Source organism: Fringilla coelebs, assembly GCF_963513975.1.
Source record: "Fringilla coelebs genome assembly, chromosome: 21".
In the NCBI taxonomy this organism is placed as follows: Eukaryota; Metazoa; Chordata; class Aves; order Passeriformes; family Fringillidae; genus Fringilla; species Fringilla coelebs.
The window spans coordinates 1,328,685-1,351,088 of record NC_140047.1 but is presented as its reverse complement, the minus strand read 5'-3'; the positions used below and the strand labels follow the sequence as shown (position 1 = coordinate 1,351,088).

Sequence of the window (22,404 nt, the reverse complement as noted above, 5' to 3'; positions counted from 1 at the left end):
GCCCCATTGCTCAGCCTTTATTTTTCCCAGCTGGGTCCTTGGCCAGACCTTACACAGTGGCATTTCTCTCCAGGTGCTGGTTCTGTTGAGCCTGTGGGTTGCCCTGTGGGTTGAGATGTCCAATGCGGGCCACATTGCAGAAGACCATCCCCAGCCAGTCAGGGTGACAGGGAAACCCCTCTGGCACTGGGGAGTAGGGGAGATGTGGGGGGTCTTGGAGGGAGGCCAGGTATGAACTAACTGATGGTACTGTCTCTGCTTCAGAGCCAGGCCACAGCCCCCTGAGCCACTCCTCTGTCAGCCCCTGCTCTGAGCCTCGTGTCTCCCAGTTCATCAAGAAGTATGTGGCCTCCTGCCTCCTCATCTCAGATACCAACACAGAGCTCTCCTACATCTTGCCCAGTGAGGCTGTCAAGAAGGGCTGCTTTGAGAGGCTCTTCCAGGTACCTGCAGGGGCTGGCAGAGTGGGCAGGCATGGGGCTGTGGCACTGTGGACATCTGCCCTCCTCACACAGCGCTTTGCTCCCACAGCACTTGGAGCAGAGCCTGGAAGAGCTGGACCTCACCAGTTTTGGGTTGATGGATACCACGCTGGAGGAGGTCTTCCTGAAGGTGTCTGAGGAGGATCAGTCTCTGGAGAACAGTGACGTGGGTACGGGTGTTTGGCGGGGCACAAGGTGCTGCTGGTGCTAGTGAGGGGCTCTGTGATCTTGCTGGGCTTGGTGGCTGCAGGAATCTCCTATCCCAGGTGGAGGAGAGATTTCCAACAGAGCCCATCCTGGCCAAAGGCAGCCAGCCTCTGCTCCACTCTGACTTCACTCTCACCTGGAATAGTGGCTAGCTCTGGTGTCCTCCGCACAGGTCTCCAGAGGACACCATGGCAATGCTCCGAGGGCTGGAGCACCTCTGCCATGGAGCCAGGCTAGGAGAGCTGCGGGTGTTGACCAGGAGAAGAGAAGGCTCCAGGGAGACCTTATGGCACCTTCTAGTGCCTAAAGGGGGCTTGAAAAAATGAGAGAGAGGGATTTTAAATGGGCAGAACATTTAGAACATAGTGTTAAAGCAAGGGGGGAATGGTTTCAAACTAAAAGAGGAAAAGTTTAGATTAGATGTTAGAGGGAAATTCTCGCCTGTGAGGGTGGTGAGACCTTGTCACAGGTCATGCAGAGGAGCTATGGGTGCACCATCCCTGGAAGTGTTCAAGGCCAAATTGGATGGAGCTTGGAGCAACTTGGTCTAGTGAAAGGTCTCCCTGCACTTGGCAGGGGGCTGGAATGAGATGGGGTCCCTTCCAACCCAAAACCAGTCTGTGATTCTGTGGTACAATCCATCCCCAGTCAGTGCCATGCTGCCGTGTAGAATAGCATGGCTGGTGGCAACCCACATTTTTTCTTCCAGACATGAAGGAGTCCAAGGATGCCCTGCAGCCACCTGCCTCTGAGCTGGGCCCAAAGTCTGAAGCCAATGGGGAGCCCCTGGCCGAAGCAGCTGTGCCAGAGAAGCCTGAGGTGGAGCTCAGCAACCTGGTGACCTGCTCCAAGCTGGCGCAGTCGCAGGCATCCCTGCGCTCAGCATCTTCGGTGGGCTCTGTGCGTGGTGATGAAGGTGGGGCTTATTCTGAATTCTTTGGGGATTACGTGCCCCTGTTCGATAACCGGCAGGACCCCGATAACATCAGTCTGCAAGGTTGGTGCTGCTGGTGCCTGGCCAGTGGGCAGGGGCTGGGGAAGGCACTTAGCTGGGATGTGGAGGGTTTGCCCAGGGTGGGCAGAACTGACCCAGTCCCTCAGGGTATCTGGTTGTGACTGAGATGGGTGGCTGTGACTGCTGGGACGAGAGCCCATGGGGAGGGGGCTGATGGGGCATCCATCAACACAGCAACCAGAGAGCCACAGCCTGGGTGGGAGGGCTGGGAAGCTCTTTCCACGAGTTTGCACCCCATGCTGGTAGGGTGTGCCATGAGGGTCTCATGCCAAGGCGTGAAGCCAGTGTTGGCTCTGCCTCTGCCTCCTGTGGGTCTCCAGTGCCACCTTGCAGACTTGCCCCACTAACATGGCCTCTTCCCACACTGTCACCAGCTGGGTTTCTCCTCTTGGTCCTTGGGCACAGAATCACTTTGCAGGTGATGGCTTCACCTGTTGTACCCTGCTCCAAGTGCAAGGCTCTCCCCGCCTGGATGCTGGGATTGCTGGATAGAGAGGGTGCAGGCAGGTGCCTCGAGGTTATTGCTGTAGTCAGAGATCCTGTTCTGGGTTATCTCACAACTCGTGTGACTAATTTAGGGATGTGCCACCTCTTCCTCCCACCAGGGCTGTGGGAGGCAGAGGTGGGACAGTGCTGTGACAGAGCTCCTACTGTCTTGCTGGGACTCCCACCTGTGTCTTGTCGCTTGTTCCTGTGTGTGCTGACCCCCCCACCAGCTGGCAGAGCTGATGGGAAAATGGAGGTGTCCTAGAAAAAAGCACCAAATTTGGTTGCTTTTTCTAAACTATTGTCTAAATTTTCCTTTTGGGGCCAAGAGGAACCTGCCAGCCAGATACCATGCTCCTGACTGCACTGCTGCTGTGGCTTGGTGGCAGGCTTGGGGTTGGGTGCTGCCCTGACCCTAGGGGTGGCTGAGCTGGGCTGGGTGTCTGGCTCAGCTTCCTGGGAGCCCAGGCAGGTGTGGGAGCAACTGTGCCAGAGGGCTGATGTCCCTCTCCCTCCCAGAGCAAGAAGCAGAGGTGGAAGCAGAGGATCGTGACCTGGCAGGTCGGGGAAGCTTCAAGCTGGAAGGCTCGTGGCTGAAGCTGCGCCAATTCCATGGGCTGATCGTCAAACGCTTCCACTGCGCCAAGCGCAACACCAAGGCCCTCTTCTCGCAGATCCTCCTGCCCGCCTTTTTTGTCTGCGTGGCCATGACTGTGGCGCTCTCCGTGCCCGAAATAGGTGCATGCAAGCCACCTACCTACCTGAATGCTGGGCGACCTGTTCTGCCTCTCCCAGTGTGGCCACTGGCTGCAGGAGGACAAGGCCAAGACAGTCTCCCTCTGTGCAGTGGTGCTGTGGGTACGAGCAGGTTCCTGTCCTTGTCCCCACAGGTGACCTGCCACCCCTCGTCCTCTCGCCATCCCAATACCACAACTACACTCAGCCCAAGGGTAACTTCATTCCTTACGCCAACGAGGAACGGCGTGAGTACCGGTGAGAGCTGCCACTGCTGGTGACCAGCACCCCAGGCCTAAGGCCCATCTGTGGGACTGTAAGGGGGGCAAGTGGGGAGGGCAGCCCACAGTAGGCCCAGTGCCAGGGCTGGCTCAGGCCTGGAGCAGATCCTGGCTGGTGCCATATTCCCTGATAGAAAGCAATCTTTGTCCTGTCCGGGGCGTCTCTGGGAGATGTGTGAGCCCTGACACTGTGACTAGCAGCTCAGTCATGCCAGGCATAGGCTGTGTGTGCCCATTATAAGTGCCAAGGCCTCAGGGAGGTCCCGGAAGAAGATGGCCGTGGTGCTGAGATCTGTGTCTCCTACTCCTTGCTCCTACAGCATTAGGCTGTCTCGCGATGCCAGCCCTCAGCAGCTGGTGAACACTTTCCATCTGCCTTCTGGTGTGGGGGCCACCTGCGTGCTCAAGACACCCTTTAACAACACACTGGACCAGCCCATGCAGACCCTCAACCTCAATAGTAATGAGTCCAAAATGCTGGCAGCCAAGTACTTCGATGCCATGTGCATCGACTCCTTCACCCAGGGCCTTCCGCTTTCCAACTTTGTGCCACCACCTCCATCCCCGGCTCCCTCTGACTACCCCATGTCAGTGGATGAGGACCTGCTCCATGCCTGGAATTCCACAACCTTCTCCACTGCTAAAGGTATTACCTGTGCTGGGTGCTCTTGTGTCTGGGATTTGTCTCCAGCAGGGAGATGATGCCTCTCCTCACAGAAGTGGCTCCAGGGACCTCTGGGAGTACCTGTTAGTCTGGCCTGGCCACACAGCAGAGCTCTGTTGGGCAGAACTTGTGGCTTTGACCCTGGAACACTGTCCCCATTGCGCCCCAGCCATGCCAGTAGAGCCCCTTGGATGGTGACGCTGTCACAAAGCCCCGTGGCCAGCCTTGCATAAGCTTTGCTGGATGTGGTCCCCAGCCCTTTCTTGTTCCAGCCACGCCTCACGGCCCATCTCTGAATCTCCCCCACAAGCTTTTTGCGTCTTCATCTCTTGATCACCAGGACCCTGCCTGCCCAGCCGCCCGACCCTCATGCTGTCCCCAGCAGCTGGGGCAGGCAGGAGCCTGGCTGTGAGCCACCCCTTCTGCTCCTCAGGGACCGTGACCTCAGCCCCTGCCCTGCCCCGCATCATCCATGAGCCCATCAAGTGCACGTGCTCCATGCAGGGGACTGGCTTCTCCTGCCCTAGTGGTGTGGGGGGCCATCCCCCACAGATGAAGGTGGTGACAGGGGACATTCTGACAGACATCACAGGGCGCAATGTCTCTGAGTATCTGCTCTACACCTCGGACCGCTTCCGGCTGCACAGGCAAGAGGGGAGGCTGGGAGGGTCTGTCCTGCACCACAGAGCAGGGGTGAGAACCAGGGGTCTGGGGACACCTGCCGCAGGGTGCTGGCTGAATTCAGAAACATGCTCAAGCATGGTTCCACCCCTGGAGGTGGGGAGCAGGCAGTTACAGCTTCCTCAGCAGTGCCTTGTCCCACAGGTATGGGGCACTCACATTTGGAAACGTCCAGAAATCCATCCCGGCCTCCTTCGGAGCCAGGGCTCCGGCCACAGTGCGCAAGATTGCTGTGCGGAGAACAGCCCAGGTGAGACAGCACTGCACCTCAGGGCAGGGCAGATAGGTGGGGAAGAAAGGGAGCAGCAGGAAACCCTGGGATTGCTCTTCTGCATTGCTCTCCAAGTGCTTTGGGAGGCTCCAGCCAAAAGGGAGTGGTCAGCAGGTCTGGTCCAGCGCAGTTAGCAGTGGCCTATTCTCCCACAGCCTTGAGCACAGGACACCTGCCCTGTGGGTGGCTGTCCATGCCATCTTGTCCTTCTCTCCCAGTACATGTTTGGACCCAGCTCTCTTGCCATGTTCCACTGTTCCTCTCTCCTCCTCCAGGTCTTCTACAACAACAAGGGCTACCACAGCATGCCCACTTACCTCAATGCCCTCAACAATGCCATCCTGAGAGCCAACCTGCCCAAGAGCAAGGGCAACCCTGCTGCCTATGGTAAGGATCTGCAGGTGCTTGAGGGCAGGAGCATGTCAGGAACAGCATTAGGGTATGGTCCAACCAGGCTCCAAAGTGCAGTGTCCACCTTGGGCCAAGCAGGCTAGTGTCCAGCTGGAACAGGGGTTCACACACCTCAGCTCTGATATGAGAGCGGGGACGAGCTCTTTGCCAGGCCTGGGCTGGACTGTCCCAAAGTGCTGCCTGGAAGTGCCTGGGCTTGTGACATGTCTAGGGGTGCTCTCCAGTGAGGGGACGGCTTGGCATTGAGGTGCTGAGTTGCTTCAGAGAGCCCAGCTCCTCTTGAGCTTCAGATTGGAAACCCATCCTACTCAGAGCCAGGACCAGGCAGACTGGGGATTGGGGTCTCTGTCCCAAGCCAGTTTTCATGCTTCCACGTTTCTTCTTGGTCGTTGTTGCAGGCATCACAGTCACCAATCACCCCATGAACAAAACGAGTGCCAGCCTGTCCCTGGATTACCTGTAGGTTCAAGGAGAGGGTCTGAGGGAGGGTGGCTGTCCCATGGGAGGTAGGGGGCTTTTTACTGGTGTTTGCATGGGAAGACGGAAGCTTCTGCTTCACAGGCTGCGTGGTGGGGAGGGACAGGGTGGCTGTGATGTGGGGGTCCGTGTGGCATGCCCTGATCTGTGCACAGTGACCCACACCTCGGTGGGTGGCAACTGAGGGTGATGGAGTCCACATTCTCCTTGCTCCCCATCCAGCCTGCAAGGCACAGATGTGGTGATTGCCATCTTCATCATTGTGGCCATGTCCTTCGTCCCAGCCAGCTTTGTGGTATTCCTGGTGGCCGAAAAGGCCACCAAGGCCAAACACCTACAGTTTGTGAGTGGCTGTGACCCTGTCATCTACTGGTTGGCCAACTACATGTGGGACATGGTAAGTGGGACACGTGGCCCCACTGGCCAAGCCTCCGGGGCTGTGCCAGGGAGTGGGCAGTCACAGAAGTTTCTGTCTTCTCCAGCTAAACTACCTGGTGCCAGCCACGTGCTGCATCATCATCCTGTTCGTGTTTGACCTCCCGGCATATACCTCTCCCACCAACTTCCCTGCTGTCCTCTCCCTCTTCCTGCTCTATGGGTATGTTGCGCAGAGGGCGGTAGTCAGAAGGTACTAGGGATGCCTCCAGAGTGTTATGGGGTGGTGGTTTTAAACTAAAAGATAGCCATTTTGACCAGATATTAAGAAGAAATTTTTCATAAGGGGGGCAGTGAGGCCTTGGCACAGATTGCCCAGAGAAGCCATGGCTGCCCCATTCATGGAAATGTTCAAGGCCAGGTTGGACAGCTTGGAGCACTAGTGAAAGGTGTCCCTGCCCATGGCCGGGGACTGGATTAGATGACCTTGAAAGGTCCTTTCCAATCCAAACCATTCTGTGATATTCTGCCCCCATAGCTGGTTGGAGTGCAGTGGCTGTGAGGGCTGGGGTGGGGGAGCCCTGGAACAGCAGGATGGAGATGGGCAGTGCCAAGGCTGGGGGCCCCTCTGCTGCCATACTGACGTGTGCTGCTTCTTCTCACCTCCCCAGCTGGTCCATCACCCCAATCATGTACCCAGCCTCCTTCTGGTTTGAGGTGCCCAGCTCTGCTTATGTCTTCCTCATCGTCATCAATCTCTTCATTGGCATCACAGCCACTGTCGCCACATTTCTGCTGCAGCTCTTTGAGCACGACAAGGTATGGCGTTCACAGCTCTGCTGAGGGCCACCGGGAAGGGAGATGCTGCCATTCTGTTTGTGAGGCAGCTCAGGCTGGGAGAGACCTCAGGAGGTTTCTGTTTTCAGCAGGATCAGCCATGAGAACTGACTGGGCTGGATCTTGGGGATCCTCATCCTACCACTCACTTGGGGTTGTTGGATGGTTGTGTTCTCTCTGCTGTCCCCACAGGACCTGAAGGTGGTGAACAGCTACCTGAAGAGCTGCTTCCTCGTGTTCCCTAACTACAACCTGGGCCATGGCCTGATGGAGATGGCCTACAATGAATACATCAATGAGTACTATGCCAAGATTGGTATGGCCTCTTATTATCTCCTTCCCTTGTGCCAGGGCATGTGGAGCTGGAGGAGACCATTATGCTGGCACATCCCCTCTGCCTGCCCCATGGGGGTGTCCCGAGGCCCACAGCAACCTGGAGCAAAAAGCCAGGGGGGTGGATTAGATGGGGCACAGAAAAAGACACAGCTGAGGGTCAGCTGTGGCATGGTGCCAGCGTTTCTGAAAGTGGTTCCTTGGGCCATCCCAAATAGCAGCCCCATGGAGAGAAAACGGTGTGAGCCCTGACAGATCTTTGTGGTTCTGCTGCTGCACACTGCCTGTGGTGGGCCGTGGTGAGGCTGTGGTGGATCTTAGTGGCAGCATAGTGTAGCTGTGGTGGGCCATTGTGGGTCTGTGCTGTGACAGGAGGGATGGAGGCTGCAGGGACTCTTCTTACATACAGGGTTTCTTGGGGACTGCACTGCCCAACCAACATAAGCCGTTTGCCACTTACAGCTTCATCTTGGCCTCAGAAGCTCCCCTGCTCTCTGTTTTTTGAGCAGCTTCTATACATAATGCAGGTGCTGCTGGCATTTGTGAGGGACAGTTTTGGATCCGGGTTTGACAAATCTCTCTGATTCCACTGTCAGCTGGGTTGATTGGTTCTACTGAGGTTGAAAACTTGCCAGATGATTTCCACAGCACCCATGCTCTGAGAGGGCATTGTGTTGAGGTCAGCCGAGGCAGCTGTGGTGGGTGAGCATGGGAGCGGTGTCATTGTCATGGGTCGGCTCAGGAGGGACAACCAAGCTGTCTCCATGGGAAGGTGTCCCCAGCTGCTCTATGCTCTTCCTCCTATTCAGGGCAGTTTGATAAAATGAAATCACCCTTCGAATGGGACATCGTGACACGGGGGCTTGTTGCCATGACAATTGAAGGCTTTGTTGGCTTCTTCATCACCATCATGTGCCAGTACAATTTCTTCCGGAAGCCCCAGTGAGTGTGGCACAGGGCAGGGATGCAGGGGTAAAGATTTGCTGGTGGGACCCTTGAGCTTCAGGCTGTCTTTCTGGCAGTGTTGAGTGGGAGCTGCCCAGTCCTGTCAGGGGTGCAGCTCCTGGTCCCACATTCCCCCCTGCCTCTGCAGGCGCCTGCCCGTCTCCACCAAACCCATTGAGGATGACATTGATGTGGCCAATGAGAGGCACCGGGTCCTGCGTGGTGACGCCGACAATGACATGCTAAAGATTGAGAACCTCACGAAGGTGGGGGCTGCATCAGGCTGCAAGGAGACTCCAGGGACCAGCCCAGCCCAGGCATGTGGGTGGGGCAGTGGGTCCAGATGGCGTCTGGTGTGCTGAGTCCCCATCCCCTTCCCTGCCAGGTGTACAAGTCCCGCAAGATTGGGCGCATCCTGGCTGTGGACCGGCTGTGTGTGGGTGTCCGCCCTGGGGAGTGCTTTGGGCTGCTGGGTGTCAATGGTGCAGGCAAGACCACAACATTCAAGATGCTGACAGGGGATGAGAGCACCACAGGTGGAGAGGCCTTCATTAACGGACACAGGTAAGGGGGGGCATGGGAGCTGCTTGCTTTCCTGGGGGTGGGATGGGGCCTGCTTGGAGAGCTCCCAGGATAAAGCAGCATGAGTGAGCTTGTGTGTCCCAGTGGGACTCGGCAGCCTTGTGTCCTCCTGGGTTACCATCAACCTGGGATGTGGGTCAAGAGACAGTGGCCCTGTCCTCAGGCTGCCCAGTGGGGTTTTACCTGGGGGAAGATGCTCCAGTATAAAGGCATGTGAAAGGTGACTCAGCAGCAGTTCTCACAAAAAGAATTCTTTCTTCCCACAAACCTTCAATCCTCTCCCACAGCATCCTGAAGGAGCTCTTGCAGGTCCAGCAGAGCTTGGGCTACTGCCCCCAGTTCGACGCGCTTTTTGATGAGCTGACAGCCCAGGAGCACCTGGAGCTCTACACCCGCCTGCGTGGCATCCCCTGGAAGGATGAGGAGCGGGTAGGGCTCTGGGCAGTTGGCAGCATCCAAGGGCTGGTGCTGTGCCACAGAGGTGGCATCTCACTGGACAGCAGCGGCAGCCCGAGCCAGTGCTGCTGCTCTCGTGGCAGTGCCACCCTGGCAGTGTACCCACGTGGGCTGCCAGGGCCAGGCACATGCACTTGCAGGTCCCCACCAGGGATCATGGCTGTGCCAGGGGCTGCAGTGGGGCTTCCCTGATTGGCACTTGGCTAGTAGTCCCCTCAGCACCTGATGTGCCAGGGAGCCCAACCCCTGCCTGTTCTGCCAGCCCTGTGGCCTTGGCAGGATGACAGCAGTCCCCCATGCCTTGCAGGTGGTCAAGTGGGCACTGAAGAAGCTGGAGTTGACCAAGTACGCAGACAAGCCTGCCAGCACCTACAGTGGGGGCAACAAGAGGAAGCTATCCACAGCCATTGCTCTCATCGGATATCCGGCCTTCATCTTCTTGGTGCGCCCTGAGGGTAGAAAAATTACTCCAGGTGGGAGGTACCCACCCCCTGCTTCACCACATGCCACGCATCTCCTGGAGTGTGGGATGGTGGCCTGAGTGGATTCAGGACAGGAAGGGAGTGGCAGGGTCCGTCCCAGGGCTGGCATGTCTGAGGGTGCTGTCTATCCCCCAGGATGAACCAACCACAGGGATGGACCCCAAGGCACGGCGCTTCCTCTGGAACCTCATCCTGGATGTCATCAAAACGGGTCGCTCCGTGGTGCTCACGTCTCACAGGTCCAGAGGGGTTTTGTGCCCGTGATGCCTCCAAGCACCTGGGGTGCTGTGTGGGAGGGAGAGGGCTCCCTGGCATTTGGTTCCCCAGTCCCTGGCATGAGGAGCAGGGGGAGCCTGGGACACCCTCTGTTGCCTTCTCTCATCCCTGGTGGTGGGGCCACTGCACTTGGGTGATGGCCTGGGAGGCGCGGCTCTCCACCTACCCCCGCCATAGCCCTGGCATTGTCCTCCGATGCCCTCCTCTGAACCCTCCCTTGTCACCCCAGCATGGAGGAATGCGAGGCCCTCTGCACCCGCCTGGCCATCATGGTGAACGGGCGGCTCAAGTGTCTTGGCAGCATTCAGCACCTGAAGAACAGGTAAGAGCCTGGCAGGAACTCAGAATGCCTGTATGGGGCCCAGCAGCCTGTGTGTGCTACTGGGCAGGAGGGGGCTGGATCCCCATGGCTGTGTGACAGTGTGCCATCCGTGACAAGATACCAGCCCTTTGTGTGGGTGCTGCTTTAGAGGTGGGCAGGAACGGGGTCACTGAAGTGCCCTGCCACTGACCTGGTGTACAGTACTGGCTGCCTGAGAGCATTGTCCCCTTCCATAGGGTCATGGGGGAGCAGATGAGGGGACAGGTCCTCATTTGGTGCCTTGTTCCTGTGCAGGTTTGGTGATGGCTACATGATCACAGTGCGCACCAAGTCCAGCCTCAATGTCAAGGAGGTGGTGAGATTCTTCAACCGTAACTTCCCTGAGGCTGTCCTCAAGGTGAGCTGCCCGTGGTGGCCATGCTGTCCCCTGCCAGCCCCCACTTCCAGGCACAAGGAGCCTTCATCCTCCATTGGGTGATGGGAGGGAGTTGGGGAATGAGGGCTCAGTGTCCCCTCTGTGATCACCTCCCAGGAGCGTCATCACACCAAGGCCCAGTACCAGCTGAAGTCGGACCAGATCTCACTGGCACAGGTCTTCAGCAAGATGGAGCAGGTGGTGGATGTGCTGGGCATTGAAGACTACTCTGTCAGCCAAACCACACTGGACAATGTAAGACTGGGGACGGCATGGGCAGCTGAATGCTTGTCCCCAGGGAGTGCCAAAGTGCCAGGCAGGATTTGCCTTTGGGGCAGGGGTTGGAGCTAGGTGGGAAGCATGGTGGCAGCCACCACACGGCAGGATGCCCTGGGTCCTGACCTGGCAAGCATGGGGTGGATGTGCTTGCAAATACCTGAGTCTCCTGCCCCTTCCTCCTCAGGTGTTTGTGAATTTTGCCAAGAAGCAAAGTGACAACCTGGAGCAGCAGGAGACTAGCCCCAGCTGTGTCCTGCAGTCACCCCTGGAGCGTGTGCTGAGCCTGCTGCGCCCCCGCACTGCCCCCACTGAGCTGCGGGCCCTCGTGGTGGAGGAGCAGGAGGACCTGGAGACTGATGACGAAGGCCTCATCAGCTTTGAGGAGGAGAGGGTGAGAGGTTGTCCCCAGATCTGGGTACTCCTGGTCCCACCTGTGTCTGTGCCACAGGCCTTGGGACTGGGTGCTGTGACACCACAGAGGTGACACAACGGAGTGGCTGGGCCTGGGAGGGGTGGGGGCTCTCTGCTCTGCCACCTGTGCCAGACTCTGGCCCCAGATGCCCTGGGTATGCTGGCTAAGTGGGCAGCCCCTGAGCCCTGCCTGTTTCCCTGCTCAGGCTCAGCTCTCCTTCAACACGGACACGCTGTGCTGAGACCCCGGGGACAACCCTGTTGTCAAGCCACCAAACCCTTTTGGCCTCTTCCCTCCCTTTGCCCCGTGGAGCGGAGTTGCCACAGCTGGAGCCACATGCCAGGGAGGACACAGTGGGTACAGCAGTGACTGGATGGACCTTGGAAGCCACCACTGGGGTGGCTGTTGCCCCCTTCAGCTCCGGAGCAGCATCACCTTGTGGTGCTGGGGGCATGGTCCTCAACATGCCATGGATGGAGACTCTGAATGAAAGGACATGGCTTGGTGCCAGCACTGCCAGCCCCACTCACTTCGGGGCAGAGACACACAGGCCTGTGAGCAGTGCCTTTGGACACTCATGTTGCACTCGCTCTGGGGACCTTTGGCTGTGGGTACGTCCCCACGCCTGGCCCCACAGAGCTAGAAGAAGGATGGCTGCTTCCACATCCCCCCTGGCTGATGATGCCCTGGGCACCACTGGGCAGGTGCTCTGGTCCTTCACCCATGACCGATTTCTGTCACCAGCGGGATGTCACTGGGAGTGTTGGCCTCACTGGTACATCCTGCCCACCCTGGGGTCTGTTCACTCTGGCCCTGCCTGGCCTTGGGCAGTGGCTTAGTCCCCGGGCAGCAGTGCTGTTGCAGAGGCACGTGGCAGTGTAGAGGGGTATTTCACAGGGTATTTCACATGCTGGCACTAGCTGTTTCCCCCCTCTGCCCCTAATCATGTCACTGATCCTGCCTCCTGCCTGCCCTCACCACTTCCTTCCCCTATCACAGGGCATTGCTGCAGCTCTGCCGCCTTTCTGCTGTGTCCCTTTCCACTTCGCTTTTGCCCTGACACTTGTTCCTCAGTGTCCAGCCCTGTACAGGAACCAGCTGCACTAGGTTCTTATTGTTGGGTCACTGGTGGTACTGGGAGAGGGGTTGCAGCACCCCAGCTTGACTTTGGAAGCTGGTGGTGGGGTAGCCTTAAGGTACGAAGTTGGGACAGTCTGGGTGGGTGCCAGCAGCCTGGCAATGGTGCCTGGGGTGGTGGGGAGGGAAGGATGGACTGCAGTAGGGGACTGGCAGTGTCGCTGGCCAGCAGCGGACACCCCCTCAGTCAGCAGTGCCCCTCTTTTTTGCAGAGGGTCCTGCTGCTTTGTCACCCACAGGTACCATGGCTGGTGCCTGCAGCTCTCAAAAAGTTGCAGCTGTGCCCGGAGGTGGGCCCGTGATGCTGACCCGCCCGCCCACTGCTGGGTGCCACAGTCTTTGGCAACCCCCCAGGGTGGCTATGCACCTTCCTGGGGAGCAGCCATGGTCTGTCTGCCCTGTGTGCTCTGATGCCCTCTCTGCCTTCCTGGCACAGGCTTGGCTGGAGGCCCTGAGCAGCACCAGGCACCTCAGCTGGCTGCTATGGGAGGTGGAGAGAGGCTGGCTCTGACCTCACTTGGGCACAGGAGCAGGGCCTGACCTCAACTGTCCCCATGCCCCCTGGTCCTATCAGGCCCATATACCACCTGCTATGGATTATGATACAATATACAGTATTTTCAATAGAGGGAAAACTGGGAGAAGAAGCTCTATTTTCAGATTTTTCAGACCATTTTTTTTAATGGCATATGGGAAACTGGCTGGATCTGGGATGGGTTGGAGGGCATGGGGGGGCAGCCCCCACCAGCGTGCCCCTGCTCCTATGCTGGCCACACTCTGCCTTCCCCGGCGGCTGCTGGGGGACAAGCCAGTTCAAAGTTTGCCATTTGACATCAGGGAGAGAGGATAGTGTCATCTCTGAGTCCCCAGCTGTCACCTTGGTGGCACCCTGGGGCACCCCAGGGTGGGCAGTGCTGTTGTGCTCTGGGCTTTATCCTTGCCCTATACCTGCCACACTATGCTCTTGTTCCAGGTTCCAGAAGGGTACTGGCACCCCAGTCACAAGAGTGTCTTCCCTGTCCAGCCAGTCTTCCCCCTGCCACCATGCCATCATTTGCATGGCTTCTGAGGGTCAGTGGAGGTGCCCACACAGCCTGGGTGGCCACTGTGGCATACCTGCCATGGGCTTAGTGCTGCCCAGGCACAGTCGCTGTGCTAGAGTCAATCCAAGGGTGGAGCGGGAAGGTAGCACCCCAGGGCAGGCGTGGCTGCTGCCTTAACACTGTTCACTTCATTGAGTTTGGCCCTGCTTTCAGCCTTGCCTCCCCCTCCACGTCCTTGGCCACCAGCCGCGGGCATGGCTCCAGTGCCATGCTCAGCCCCGGGCAGGGGCCCCTGGGGGTGGGGACATCCTGGAGCCGCCTGTATATTGCTACCAAACAAAAAGAGATGAAATGTGAAAATAATGACCATTTTAAATAAAAAATAATAACTGAATCCATTGAGGCTCTGTAGTTGGGCATGGGGGGAAAGGCAGGGCTGGGTGCCTGGGAGGGCCTGGGCTGAGGAGGAGAGTGGCAGTGGCCAGGGTGGGGCTGCAGGATCCTGGAAGGGGCAGGGAGTGCTGGGGCTCAACACAGGTCTGTGCCCAGTGCTTGTCATCATTCAAGCAGTGTGAGATGGTTGGGGGTACAGACAGGAGTGGCAGCAGCTGGCAATGCCACCCACCACCTCCATTACCGGCCTGGGGTTGGCAGCAGCCACGGTGGCAGGGCCCCACGGCAGGGCATCCTGTCTGTGCCATGGGGCCAGGTGTGGGTGGGAGCGGGTGCGCCCCGAGGAGGAATGTGGGCTGGGAGGGGCCGTGGTTTCAGCTGTGGCGCTCAGAGTACAGCAGTGCAGCAGCAGCCGCCGCGCAGTATGGCCGAAAAACCCCAAATCCAGCTCTTTGTCAAGGTGAGGGGGGTCCTCGGGCAGTGCCCCAGGCCACTGGTAGCTCTGGCAACCAACCCTGGCAGTGCTGTGGTGGGGTGGCTGGGCAGGCAAGGGGACAGATGGTGGGCAGCAGATCAGGCACTGGGCTGGCAGTGGGGCTGACAACAGGGAGTGGGGCAGGCAGGGGACAGCAGGCAGGTGGAGATAGGCAGCAGAACAGGCAGCGGGCAGCTCAGGCTCTTCTCTAGGGCACACTGCTTGCGGCTTCCTGCCTGGCAGGCACAGGGCCTGTGGGGGCTAAACCTGGGGAGGTTGGACCAGGCTCCCCGCTAAAGCAGGGCCCAGCAGGCCAGCACCACAACATCTGCCGGCACCTGCCAGGCCCTTCCCAGCCACCACCTGCCCACCAGGGCAGTCTGTCTGGCTGTGCAGGCCAGGACAGAGCTCATCTGGGATTGTGGCTGGGGTTGACAGGGCCACCAGTATCTCTGTCACCTTCCTCTGGCATATCTCTGCTGCTGGATTGTCCCCTGCCACTGCCACCCCTGCTGCCACTACTGCTCTCAAGCCCTTGCCCCACTGGCATTGTAAGGCTGCCACAGCCTGGAGGTCCTTGTCCCCAGAGGGTGCCAGGGCCAGCACTTGCTGTGCCATGAGGCTGCTCTGGGGTGTGGCACTGAGGCTCTGCGAGCAGGCAGGGGCCAGGAGCTGGTGCCTTGCCAGGCATAGCAGGTGCCATGGACAGCAGCACAGGCTGGGCTGGGGCATGTGCCCTATCATCTTCACCCTGTACCCTCTGGGGCAGACCCCACTGAGACCATGCCAGGGTGAAAGGGCAGCTGAGCTCTCCTTCTGTGCCCACAGGCAAGCGAGGATGGGGAGAGCGTAGGGCACTGCCCCTTCTGCCAGCGGCTCTTCATGGTGCTGCTGCTCAAAGGGGTGCCCTTCACCCTCACCACTGTGGACGTGAAGAGGTGAGTGGTGGCCCCCTCCCAAGAGGTGCCAGCCCTGGGGCCAGGATCATGTGCAGGGTGGGGGGTTGGTAGATCCCCAACACTTTGGGAGGGGATGTGAAGGGTGGGGCACTATGGGATGCATGGAGCTTTTTGTACCTCGCCAGGTGACCATTGGTGCTTGGGGGAGGTTAGCAGGTATTTCCTTGGCCACACACTGAGGCAGGAGGGGCCTGAGGGCACCACCTTGTGCACCAGCCCACCAGAACTCCCTTTGCTTGGGATGTGTGCACAGTATGAACACACACACAGTGCCCTGCAGAACCATGGACGTGCCAGGCATCGGTGGTTTATCATCTCCCACAGGGCGCTGGATGTGCTGAAGGACTTCGCTCCAGGTGCCCAGCTGCCCGTCCTCCTCTACAACGGCGAGCCCAAGACCGACACCATCACCATTGAGGAGTTCCTGGAGGACCAGCTGGGCCCCCCCATGTCAGTGGCTGGTGCTGCCTTGAGAGGAGGAAGGGGCCCTAGAGAAGGGCAGGACAAGCTGAGGGATGAGGGGGCTGACAGCACATGAGCCTGTCAGCCTCTGGTACCTGCCGCAGCTGTGCCCATATCCCCGCAGGTGTCCCAGTCTGGTCCCACAGTACCCGGAGTCAAGAGTGGCTGGGAATGACATTTTCCACAAATTCTCTGCCTTCATCAAGAACCCGGTACCTGCCCAGGACGAGGGTGAGGAGCGGGTGGGGGAGCACCCCATGCAACCTCTCAGGTGCCACACCCCAAAGCTTAGCCGGGTCACACTGAGCTTTCCCAGTCCCCCCACCCAGTCCAGTCAGGTCTGTCCAGGCACTGCCCTCTCTATGCGGGCCAGTGTGGCTATGCCAGGTCTCTGTGGGAGGGCAGAGGCAGGTGCCAGCCTGAGCCAGGTGGGAAGAGGCTGACAGGTGCTGCCTGGACACCTGGGCTGGGCTGGCAGGAGGCCACAGCAGAGCAGGGCTGTACTGTGACCCAGCCACCCTCCCTGCAGCGCTGCAGCGGAGCCTGCTGCGGGCCTTGCTGAAGCTGAATGAGTACCTGAGTGCCCCTCTGGAGCACGAGCTGGCCCAGGACCCCCACCTCCGGGTCTCCCAGCGCCATTTCCTTGATGGAGACCACCTCACACTGGCTGACTGCAACCTGCTGCCAAAGCTCAACATTGTTCAGGTAAGCCATGGGCATCCCAGCACCATGCCCTTCTCCTTTCCCTGGCATCCCTATGCCCTCACTTTCTTCTTGGTACCTACAGCAAGTCCCTGCTCCTCTCCCAGTTGCTCTCTCAGTTCTGTGCCCCCCACCATCCCTCTCCCTAGGAGCCCTGCCCAGCACCATGCCCTCCCACAGATCCCACTCCTCTCTGCATCACGAGTGCCAGCCCTCCACTGTGCAGTGCCATGAATGTCCCTGACTCCCTGCCACCCAACTGGCACCTGCCCTGGTGGTAGAGCCCTCCTTAGCACAGTGTCAGGCAAGTCTCCCCCACTTGTACCCACAGGTTGTATGCCAGCACTATCGCCGCTTTGGGATCCCCAAGGACCTGCGGGGCGTGTGGCGGTACCTCAACAGTGCCAGTGAAACCAAGGAGTTCAAATACACCTGCCCCAATAGCCAGGAGATTATAGAGGCCTATCGTTCCGTGGTCCGGGCACCGCAGTGAGCCGGGCACATGCCCTGGTGGGTGCAGGGCCAAGGCTGGGCTCAGGCAGGAGGTCAGTGCCCACCCTGCCCCTGCCTGCAGGGGCTCAGGAGACCTCTGCCACTTGCACCCAAATTTCCTCCGCTGGCACACAGGTGCTGGCAGCAATCTGCAGCGCACTCAGCCCCTCTTGTGCTACCCACCCTTCCTCACAACCAGGACAAGCTCTGTGGCCCCTTGAGCATCAGGATGAGGGCAAAGGGGCACAGCCACGGGCACCATCAGTACCATAGCTGTGCCCAGCTGAGGGCAGGGGCAGAGTTGGGGACAACAAGCTGCCCTGCAGCCTCTTGCACAGGGAGACACAGTGTGCCACCCACCTGCGCAGCAGGCACCACAGGGTGCCCTCACACCTGCACCAGGTAAGAGGACCTGGCACAGCCATAGAGACCTACGAACAGAGCTGGAGGGGGATAGCACAGGCAAAGGGCACAGGTCAGTTTCCCCCAAAACTCACTATTAGGAAGCTCTCAACAGACTTGGGGGTCTGTGAAGCCGGAAAAGCCCAAGCTAAGCTTCAGAGTTCCTGGAAATCAATAAAAGCTTTGCAAGTAAGACCAGTGTGAGTCTGGAGTGACTCCCTCACAAGGCTTTGTACTGCCATCCTCATCCTCTCCCTGTGCCCACCAAGGCAGAGCCCACTCTCCCAGCTCTCCAGAGGGGTTGGCCAGGTTCTAACCACACATCTGTCAGCCCACTTGCAAAAAGCTGGCAGGGAAGGGAACTTCTCTGAGGCCCGGACATCTGGGTTCAGCTGAAACAGGCCCAAGGCTTCCTGAGAAAGGGAGAGGCAGAATGGACAGTCGCACCCAAAGAGAGCAGCTGGCTAAAAACACCTTTACTGGCAAGAAGCAAAGCACAGGTGATCTTTCCATTCCATGGTATCAAAGCTCCATCCAAACTCCACCAGTTCATGGTAAGTAAGGTCAGGAGCTGGTCCCTGACAGCAGGGAAGAGCTGTAGGGGAAAAACCCACCATGCTGGTGTCCCCTCTGCTCCACCTGTTTCTCCCAAAGGGGAGAGCTGAGGGGTGGCTGCCAGGTACTGCTGCCTCTATTATCTCCCTGGGTTGAGGAGCTCAGCAGGTCTGGAACAACAGGGACACCTCCTCGCTCAGACATAGGGGTCCATAGGGCTGTCATCAGGGCGCAGGACAGCACCCATCAGGAGTCCTCGAAATTCACTCCAGATGGCGCCTTCTTGCTGGAAGGAGATGGAGGAAACATCAGAGTCATGAGCCCCAAGCCCTGCTGCGACATAACTTCCGAGCAGAGCCCACAGGGTGCCCAGTGAGCAGCATCCAGCCCCAGCACTGACCTTTTGAAACCAGGGTTAATGAGAGACTCCCCCGGTACCTTCCTTTTGCCTGGCAAAGCCGAGCCAGAAGCCTTACTCTTCCTGGGGCTGGGGTCTGCCTCGGTCAGGAACAGGCAGGACACAGATTACAGGTTACCCAGGAGCTCTGGCAGCCCTGCCAGTCCCTCCACGGCCAGGGGGAGACTCCAGGAGTCCAGCCTGGCAGGACCAGCAGGCACAGAGGGCAAGAAAGGGCCAGACTTGGCCTCCTCTCCCAAAAGGAGCCATGGATCTACCACAGCCTCCAGTCTGGAAGTACAGGAACGCCTGCCTTCCTTCTGAGGCTGGCAATGCCCAGCCTTTGACCTGAGCATCCCAGACACCCTGAGAGCCACCACACTAAGCCCTGCCCCTGCTCTGCCTGGAAGAGCACCAGGACAACAGGTGGCTGCCAGCAGCCACAGCTGAGGGCACTCAGAGTGTCCTGGAGAGCACATGGATACAGAACCAGCAGCCTCCAGGAGGGAGAAGACAAAAGATTGCAGGAGCAGGGCAGGTGCCCCTGGCAGTGCCTACCTGGCAGAAAGAGCTGCTGGTTCTGGGCAGCGTTCTTCTCAGGGCTGCAGGAAGATGCTGTCTCCACTGCTACTGAGACAGGAGCCAGAGCTGAAGCTTGTGACAATGTCCCCCCAATTCCGCATGCAGCACTTCAAGCCTCCCCAGTGAGCTCCCTCCACAGCCAAACTGAGCCCCATTCTCCTCTCAGCACTTCCATCCAGACTGCTGCTGCTCCAAAATCTTTCCAGGTGCCTCAGACAAAGATATCTGTAAGGTGACTCTGACATTCAGGATGCTAGTGTGGTGCTGGCCATGAGGACAAGGGCTGTGTTTCCACACACAGCCATACGACTGTGTCCTCCTGGCCCAAGCAGGGTCTCTTCTGTCTGTGGAGGTCTGGTGCAGACCCTGGCCAGCTCTGAGAACAGGCCAGCCCGAACAGGGAAGCAACGGGCAGCAGCTCTTCTGCTGGTCTATTGGGACAGGTGAGAAAAGACCACCTGGGGTGAAGCCCTCTCCTGCTGCGGCTGAACTGGGGCACCTAGGGCACTTTAGGTGGGGGTGACGATCCCATGAAGGTGGCAGGAGCTGCTAGCCCTCCCCTCTTCTAAACCCACCACGGACCTTCCAGGCGCCTCTCCAGGCTCTCGATGAAGCCGGCCATGCCGAAGACCAGCGCCTGCAGCTGGCTGCGCGCCTCGGCGGCAGGCAGCCGGGCGAGGGCCACCGCCGGGCACTGTGGCTCCTCCGGCAGCCGCAGCGTGGCCGAACCCGGGCCCAGGCTCAGCGCGGCGGCCCCTTGACCCAGAGCGGCCCTGCGGAGAGCGGGGGTAAGGGACGCAGGAGAGAGGGGGGCCGCGGGCGAGGCGGGGCCTAGGGTCGGGGGAGGCCGGGGCGAGAGGGTGCCCGTAGCGAAGGAAGTCCCAGGGCGGCGGCACCCACCTGAGCGTCGCGCCGTGCTCCTCCGGCGGGCACCGCTGCAGAGGGAAAGGAAGAGGAGAGCGCGTCCAACACGGCCTAGCCTGGGTCCAGATCCATCCCTGCCCCGCCGGCACGCCGGTCTCAGCCCCGGGCTCTCCCACCTCCCCCCGTCTTCCCCGGTACATACAACGCCGAGCGCCGGGCAGCCACCGAGCTGCCCAGCCCAGACCTCCATCGCGTCGGTCACACTGCGGGAGGAAGCAGCTTAGGCCGGGGCTGCTCGACCCCCGCCCGCCCCCCACCTGCTCCGTCTCTCGCCCCGCTCTCACTAGACGGCGCCATCGGGTCCGCAGTAGCAGAGGAACCGGCCTGTCCCGGTTCGGAGCACATGAAAAGGCCCCGCCGGTTCCGCCATGGCAGTGGCGGAAGGGGCGGGCGGCAGGGGCGGGTCCTGCTCCCGGCCGGGCCCGGCAGCCTCGCCATGGTGAACCTGGGCGTGCGGCGGGTGGAGGACGATGTGGCCGCCAAGCACCCGGTGCGCCCCGCGGGGGACGGGCTGGGGGGCCTGGGGGTGCGGGAGGGCCGGGACTGAGGGGGCCGGGTGGGTCTCCGGCCCTCGCGCTGACGCCTCCCCGCAGGCGCTGCAGCAGTACGCGGCTTGCCAGTCTCACGCCTTCATGAAGGGCATCGGCACCTTCTTGGCAGGTACGGGCCGGTCCAGCCACCCCGGCATCTGCCGGGCTGTCCTTGGCCGCTCCCCGGGGGCAGCGGGGACGTCCCGGCCGTGTCCGGTAACCCCGGCCTCGGTCTCGGCAGGCAGCGGGGCCGCCTTCGCGGTGCAGAAGATGGCGCGGCAGAAGCTGCCGTACAGCCTGCAGTGGAGCCTGCTGTTGGCTGCGGGTAAGTGCCCAGCCCGAGCGGTACAGAGGGGTGTTTGCCACTGTTATGGGGGCTCGACTCTGGCTCCAGCCACCTCCTTGTGCCTCGGTCCCCTGGGCTCAGGAGGGTTCGGGGCAGCAGGTGCTGTCTCCACTGTGGTGTTGCTGGCACTCCCAGGAGCACCTCGGCCACCCCAGCTACAGGGTCCCTCGGAAGCTACGTGGTAACCAGAGCTGAGACGCAGAAATGCTCCAACTTCTGGATTTATCTGGAGACAGGCAAGTCCCCACAAGAGCTCGCCGTGACTGGTGGGGTGTCTCAACCCACAGGTACAGTCATATCTTCCTACTGCTTTGCCTAAGCTTGTTGTGCCTGCTTCTTCCCTGCTGCAATAATTACTTTGCTGTCTTGTAATTTAGCTGGTGGCCGTGTTATTGCCAAAAATCTCATTATAAGTCCCACACTGGCACCCTGCAGCCAAGGAGTGGGAGCAGGAGCACCCATGGTGGGTGGAGCTCCTTACCTAATTTCATGCCTCCCCTATCCCTCTGTGCACCTGGCACAGTGGGTTCCTGAGCAGGGCTGGTGATGTGGGCTGGGTGCACTTGCTGCTGCCTTCTGCCCTGCCTGCTTTGGGTATTCACAAAAGCCAGCACAAAAGGCTTATTTGCTGGATGAGGAAGGAGAAGGTAAGGGATAGAGAGAGCAACTGAAGTGTGGAGGGATTTGCTGCCCAGTAGGGTGGGCGGAATTAGAGGGGCATCAAGACAGCTGCTGCTGGACAATTCTCGTTGCTGCTCGCTGCTTTCTCCCATACATACCTTGAGCTCCCAAAGCTAGGCCAACTTGAAGAGGCTTTACGTGCTTCACCAAGGCTCTGCGGTTCTTTGCCCACACTTGGCAAACCCACCGGGGTAGTTGGAGGTCCAGGGAACTTGTACTTTCTTGTTGCAGAAAATCTCCCTAGTGCAGAAGACAGGGACGGCGCTGCAACACTGGTGAGGAGGAACAGGTACGGTGATGTGGTGGAGTAGCCAGCAGAACATAGCCTGCTGTGCCTGTGTCCCGCTTCACTCCTTCCTGTCTGCCCAACCTGATGCTGCCCAGGCTGCCCGTGAGGGTGGTGGGCTTGGTGACACTCCTGGAAAGCTCAGAGGACTTGATCCTGCCAGAGAGAGCGTGGTGGGGGCACCACAGGGATTGCCGCCTGCCCCATGGCCTCTGCACATTGCACTGGGGGTACAATAAAAGTTGAGAGCCGAATGCACTTGTTGTGGATGAGGTGAAGGGCAGGGCAGGTGGTGAATGTCAGCCTGAGGCAACCTCTGCAGTGAATGTTGGAGCAGAGAGCTCTGGTCCCTCTGTGGTGATGGCAGTCACAGTCAGTACTTGGATTGCTCTGAGACTGCAGGTGCAGACAGGTCTGGGCTAAGTTGTGAGGGTAGAGCTGTTGCTGTGTCACCTATGTTTCCTGAGCCCAGCCAGTCCCCATGTCCCTTCCACCACAGCAGCAAGGCTTTTCATATCTACCTGAACAGGCCTGAGCTGAGTCCCACAGCCGGGTGGCCTCTGGGGTGTCCCCTTCCCCTGCAACAGCGCTGACCATGTGCCCAGGGCCCCTCT

The 22,404-nt window shown here is 59.4% G+C and overlaps 4 protein-coding genes across 10 annotated transcripts in view; 3 read left to right on the top strand and 1 right to left on the bottom strand.

Moving 5' to 3' along the window:
- The window catches only part of ABCA2 (ATP binding cassette subfamily A member 2), a 34,317-nt gene extending 20,352 nt beyond the window's left edge, over positions 1-13,965 (top strand). For 3 of the 4 annotated variants that reach the window (XM_084219863.1, XM_084219861.1, XM_084219860.1), the window contains 25 exons: positions 265-443; positions 532-652; positions 1,399-1,686; positions 2,710-2,928; positions 3,081-3,183; positions 3,527-3,852; positions 4,304-4,517; positions 4,696-4,801; positions 5,098-5,209; positions 5,632-5,692; positions 5,933-6,107; positions 6,193-6,308; positions 6,757-6,904; positions 7,115-7,238; positions 8,065-8,197; positions 8,349-8,466; positions 8,586-8,764; positions 9,070-9,211; positions 9,546-9,680; positions 9,856-9,959; positions 10,226-10,318; positions 10,613-10,715; positions 10,851-10,988; positions 11,197-11,403; positions 11,630-13,965. In XM_084219863.1, the coding sequence (XP_084075989.1) occupies positions 265-443; positions 532-652; positions 1,399-1,686; positions 2,710-2,928; positions 3,081-3,183; positions 3,527-3,852; positions 4,304-4,517; positions 4,696-4,801; positions 5,098-5,209; positions 5,632-5,692; positions 5,933-6,107; positions 6,193-6,308; positions 6,757-6,904; positions 7,115-7,238; positions 8,065-8,197; positions 8,349-8,466; positions 8,586-8,764; positions 9,070-9,211; positions 9,546-9,680; positions 9,856-9,959; positions 10,226-10,318; positions 10,613-10,715; positions 10,851-10,988; positions 11,197-11,403; positions 11,630-11,665 (3,680 nt within the window). In that variant the 3' untranslated portion in view covers positions 11,666-13,965. The remainder of the gene's footprint in view (positions 1-264; positions 444-531; positions 653-1,398; positions 1,687-2,709; positions 2,929-3,080; positions 3,184-3,526; positions 3,853-4,303; positions 4,518-4,695; positions 4,802-5,097; positions 5,210-5,631; positions 5,693-5,932; positions 6,108-6,192; positions 6,309-6,756; positions 6,905-7,114; positions 7,239-8,064; positions 8,198-8,348; positions 8,467-8,585; positions 8,765-9,069; positions 9,212-9,545; positions 9,681-9,855; positions 9,960-10,225; positions 10,319-10,612; positions 10,716-10,850; positions 10,989-11,196; positions 11,404-11,629) is intronic. The other variant, XM_084219862.1, reaches the window with a different exon arrangement.
- A 381-nt stretch (positions 13,966-14,346) lies between these two features.
- Positions 14,347-17,088, top strand: CLIC3 (chloride intracellular channel 3; the record flags this gene model as incomplete). Its single annotated transcript, XM_084219650.1, has 6 exons — positions 14,347-14,457; positions 15,301-15,410; positions 15,756-15,881; positions 16,018-16,124; positions 16,423-16,598; positions 16,927-17,088. 6 exons carry the CDS (start codon positions 14,347-14,349, stop codon positions 17,086-17,088), a joined length of 792 nt encoding a protein of 263 aa, XP_084075776.1.
- An 859-nt stretch (positions 17,089-17,947) lies between these two features.
- Positions 17,948-20,325, bottom strand: PAXX (PAXX non-homologous end joining factor). Of its 2 annotated transcripts, XM_084219444.1 has the most exons (7): positions 20,232-20,325; positions 20,090-20,150; positions 19,924-19,958; positions 19,606-19,796; positions 19,000-19,068; positions 18,445-18,538; positions 17,948-18,330 (listed from the first exon to the last, which is right to left on the bottom strand). In XM_084219444.1, the coding sequence occupies exons 1-7, from the start codon at positions 20,315-20,317 to the stop codon at positions 18,291-18,293; spliced, it is 576 nt and encodes a 191-aa protein (XP_084075570.1). In that variant the 5' UTR covers positions 20,318-20,325; the 3' UTR covers positions 17,948-18,290. The 2 variants fall into 2 exon arrangements, with proteins under 2 accessions (XP_084075570.1, XP_084075571.1); XM_084219445.1 differs by lacking the exon at positions 18,445-18,538.
- Positions 20,326-20,346: 21 nt separating this feature from the next.
- Positions 20,347-22,064, top strand: TMEM141 (transmembrane protein 141). Of its 3 annotated transcripts, XM_084219442.1 has the most exons (5): positions 20,347-20,437; positions 20,541-20,607; positions 20,719-20,802; positions 20,979-21,110; positions 21,736-22,063. In XM_084219442.1, exons 1-5 carry the CDS (start codon positions 20,384-20,386, stop codon positions 21,813-21,815), a joined length of 417 nt encoding a protein of 138 aa, XP_084075568.1. In that variant the 5' UTR covers positions 20,347-20,383; the 3' UTR covers positions 21,816-22,063. The 3 variants fall into 3 exon arrangements, with proteins under 3 accessions (XP_084075568.1, XP_084075569.1, XP_084075567.1); XM_084219443.1 differs by lacking the exon at positions 20,541-20,607 and having other exon boundaries at positions 20,348-20,437; positions 20,959-21,110; positions 21,736-22,064; XM_084219441.1 differs by lacking the exon at positions 20,541-20,607 and having other exon boundaries at positions 20,351-20,437; positions 20,608-20,802; positions 20,959-21,110; positions 21,736-22,064.
- The last annotated feature ends 340 nt before the right edge of the window (positions 22,065-22,404 follow it).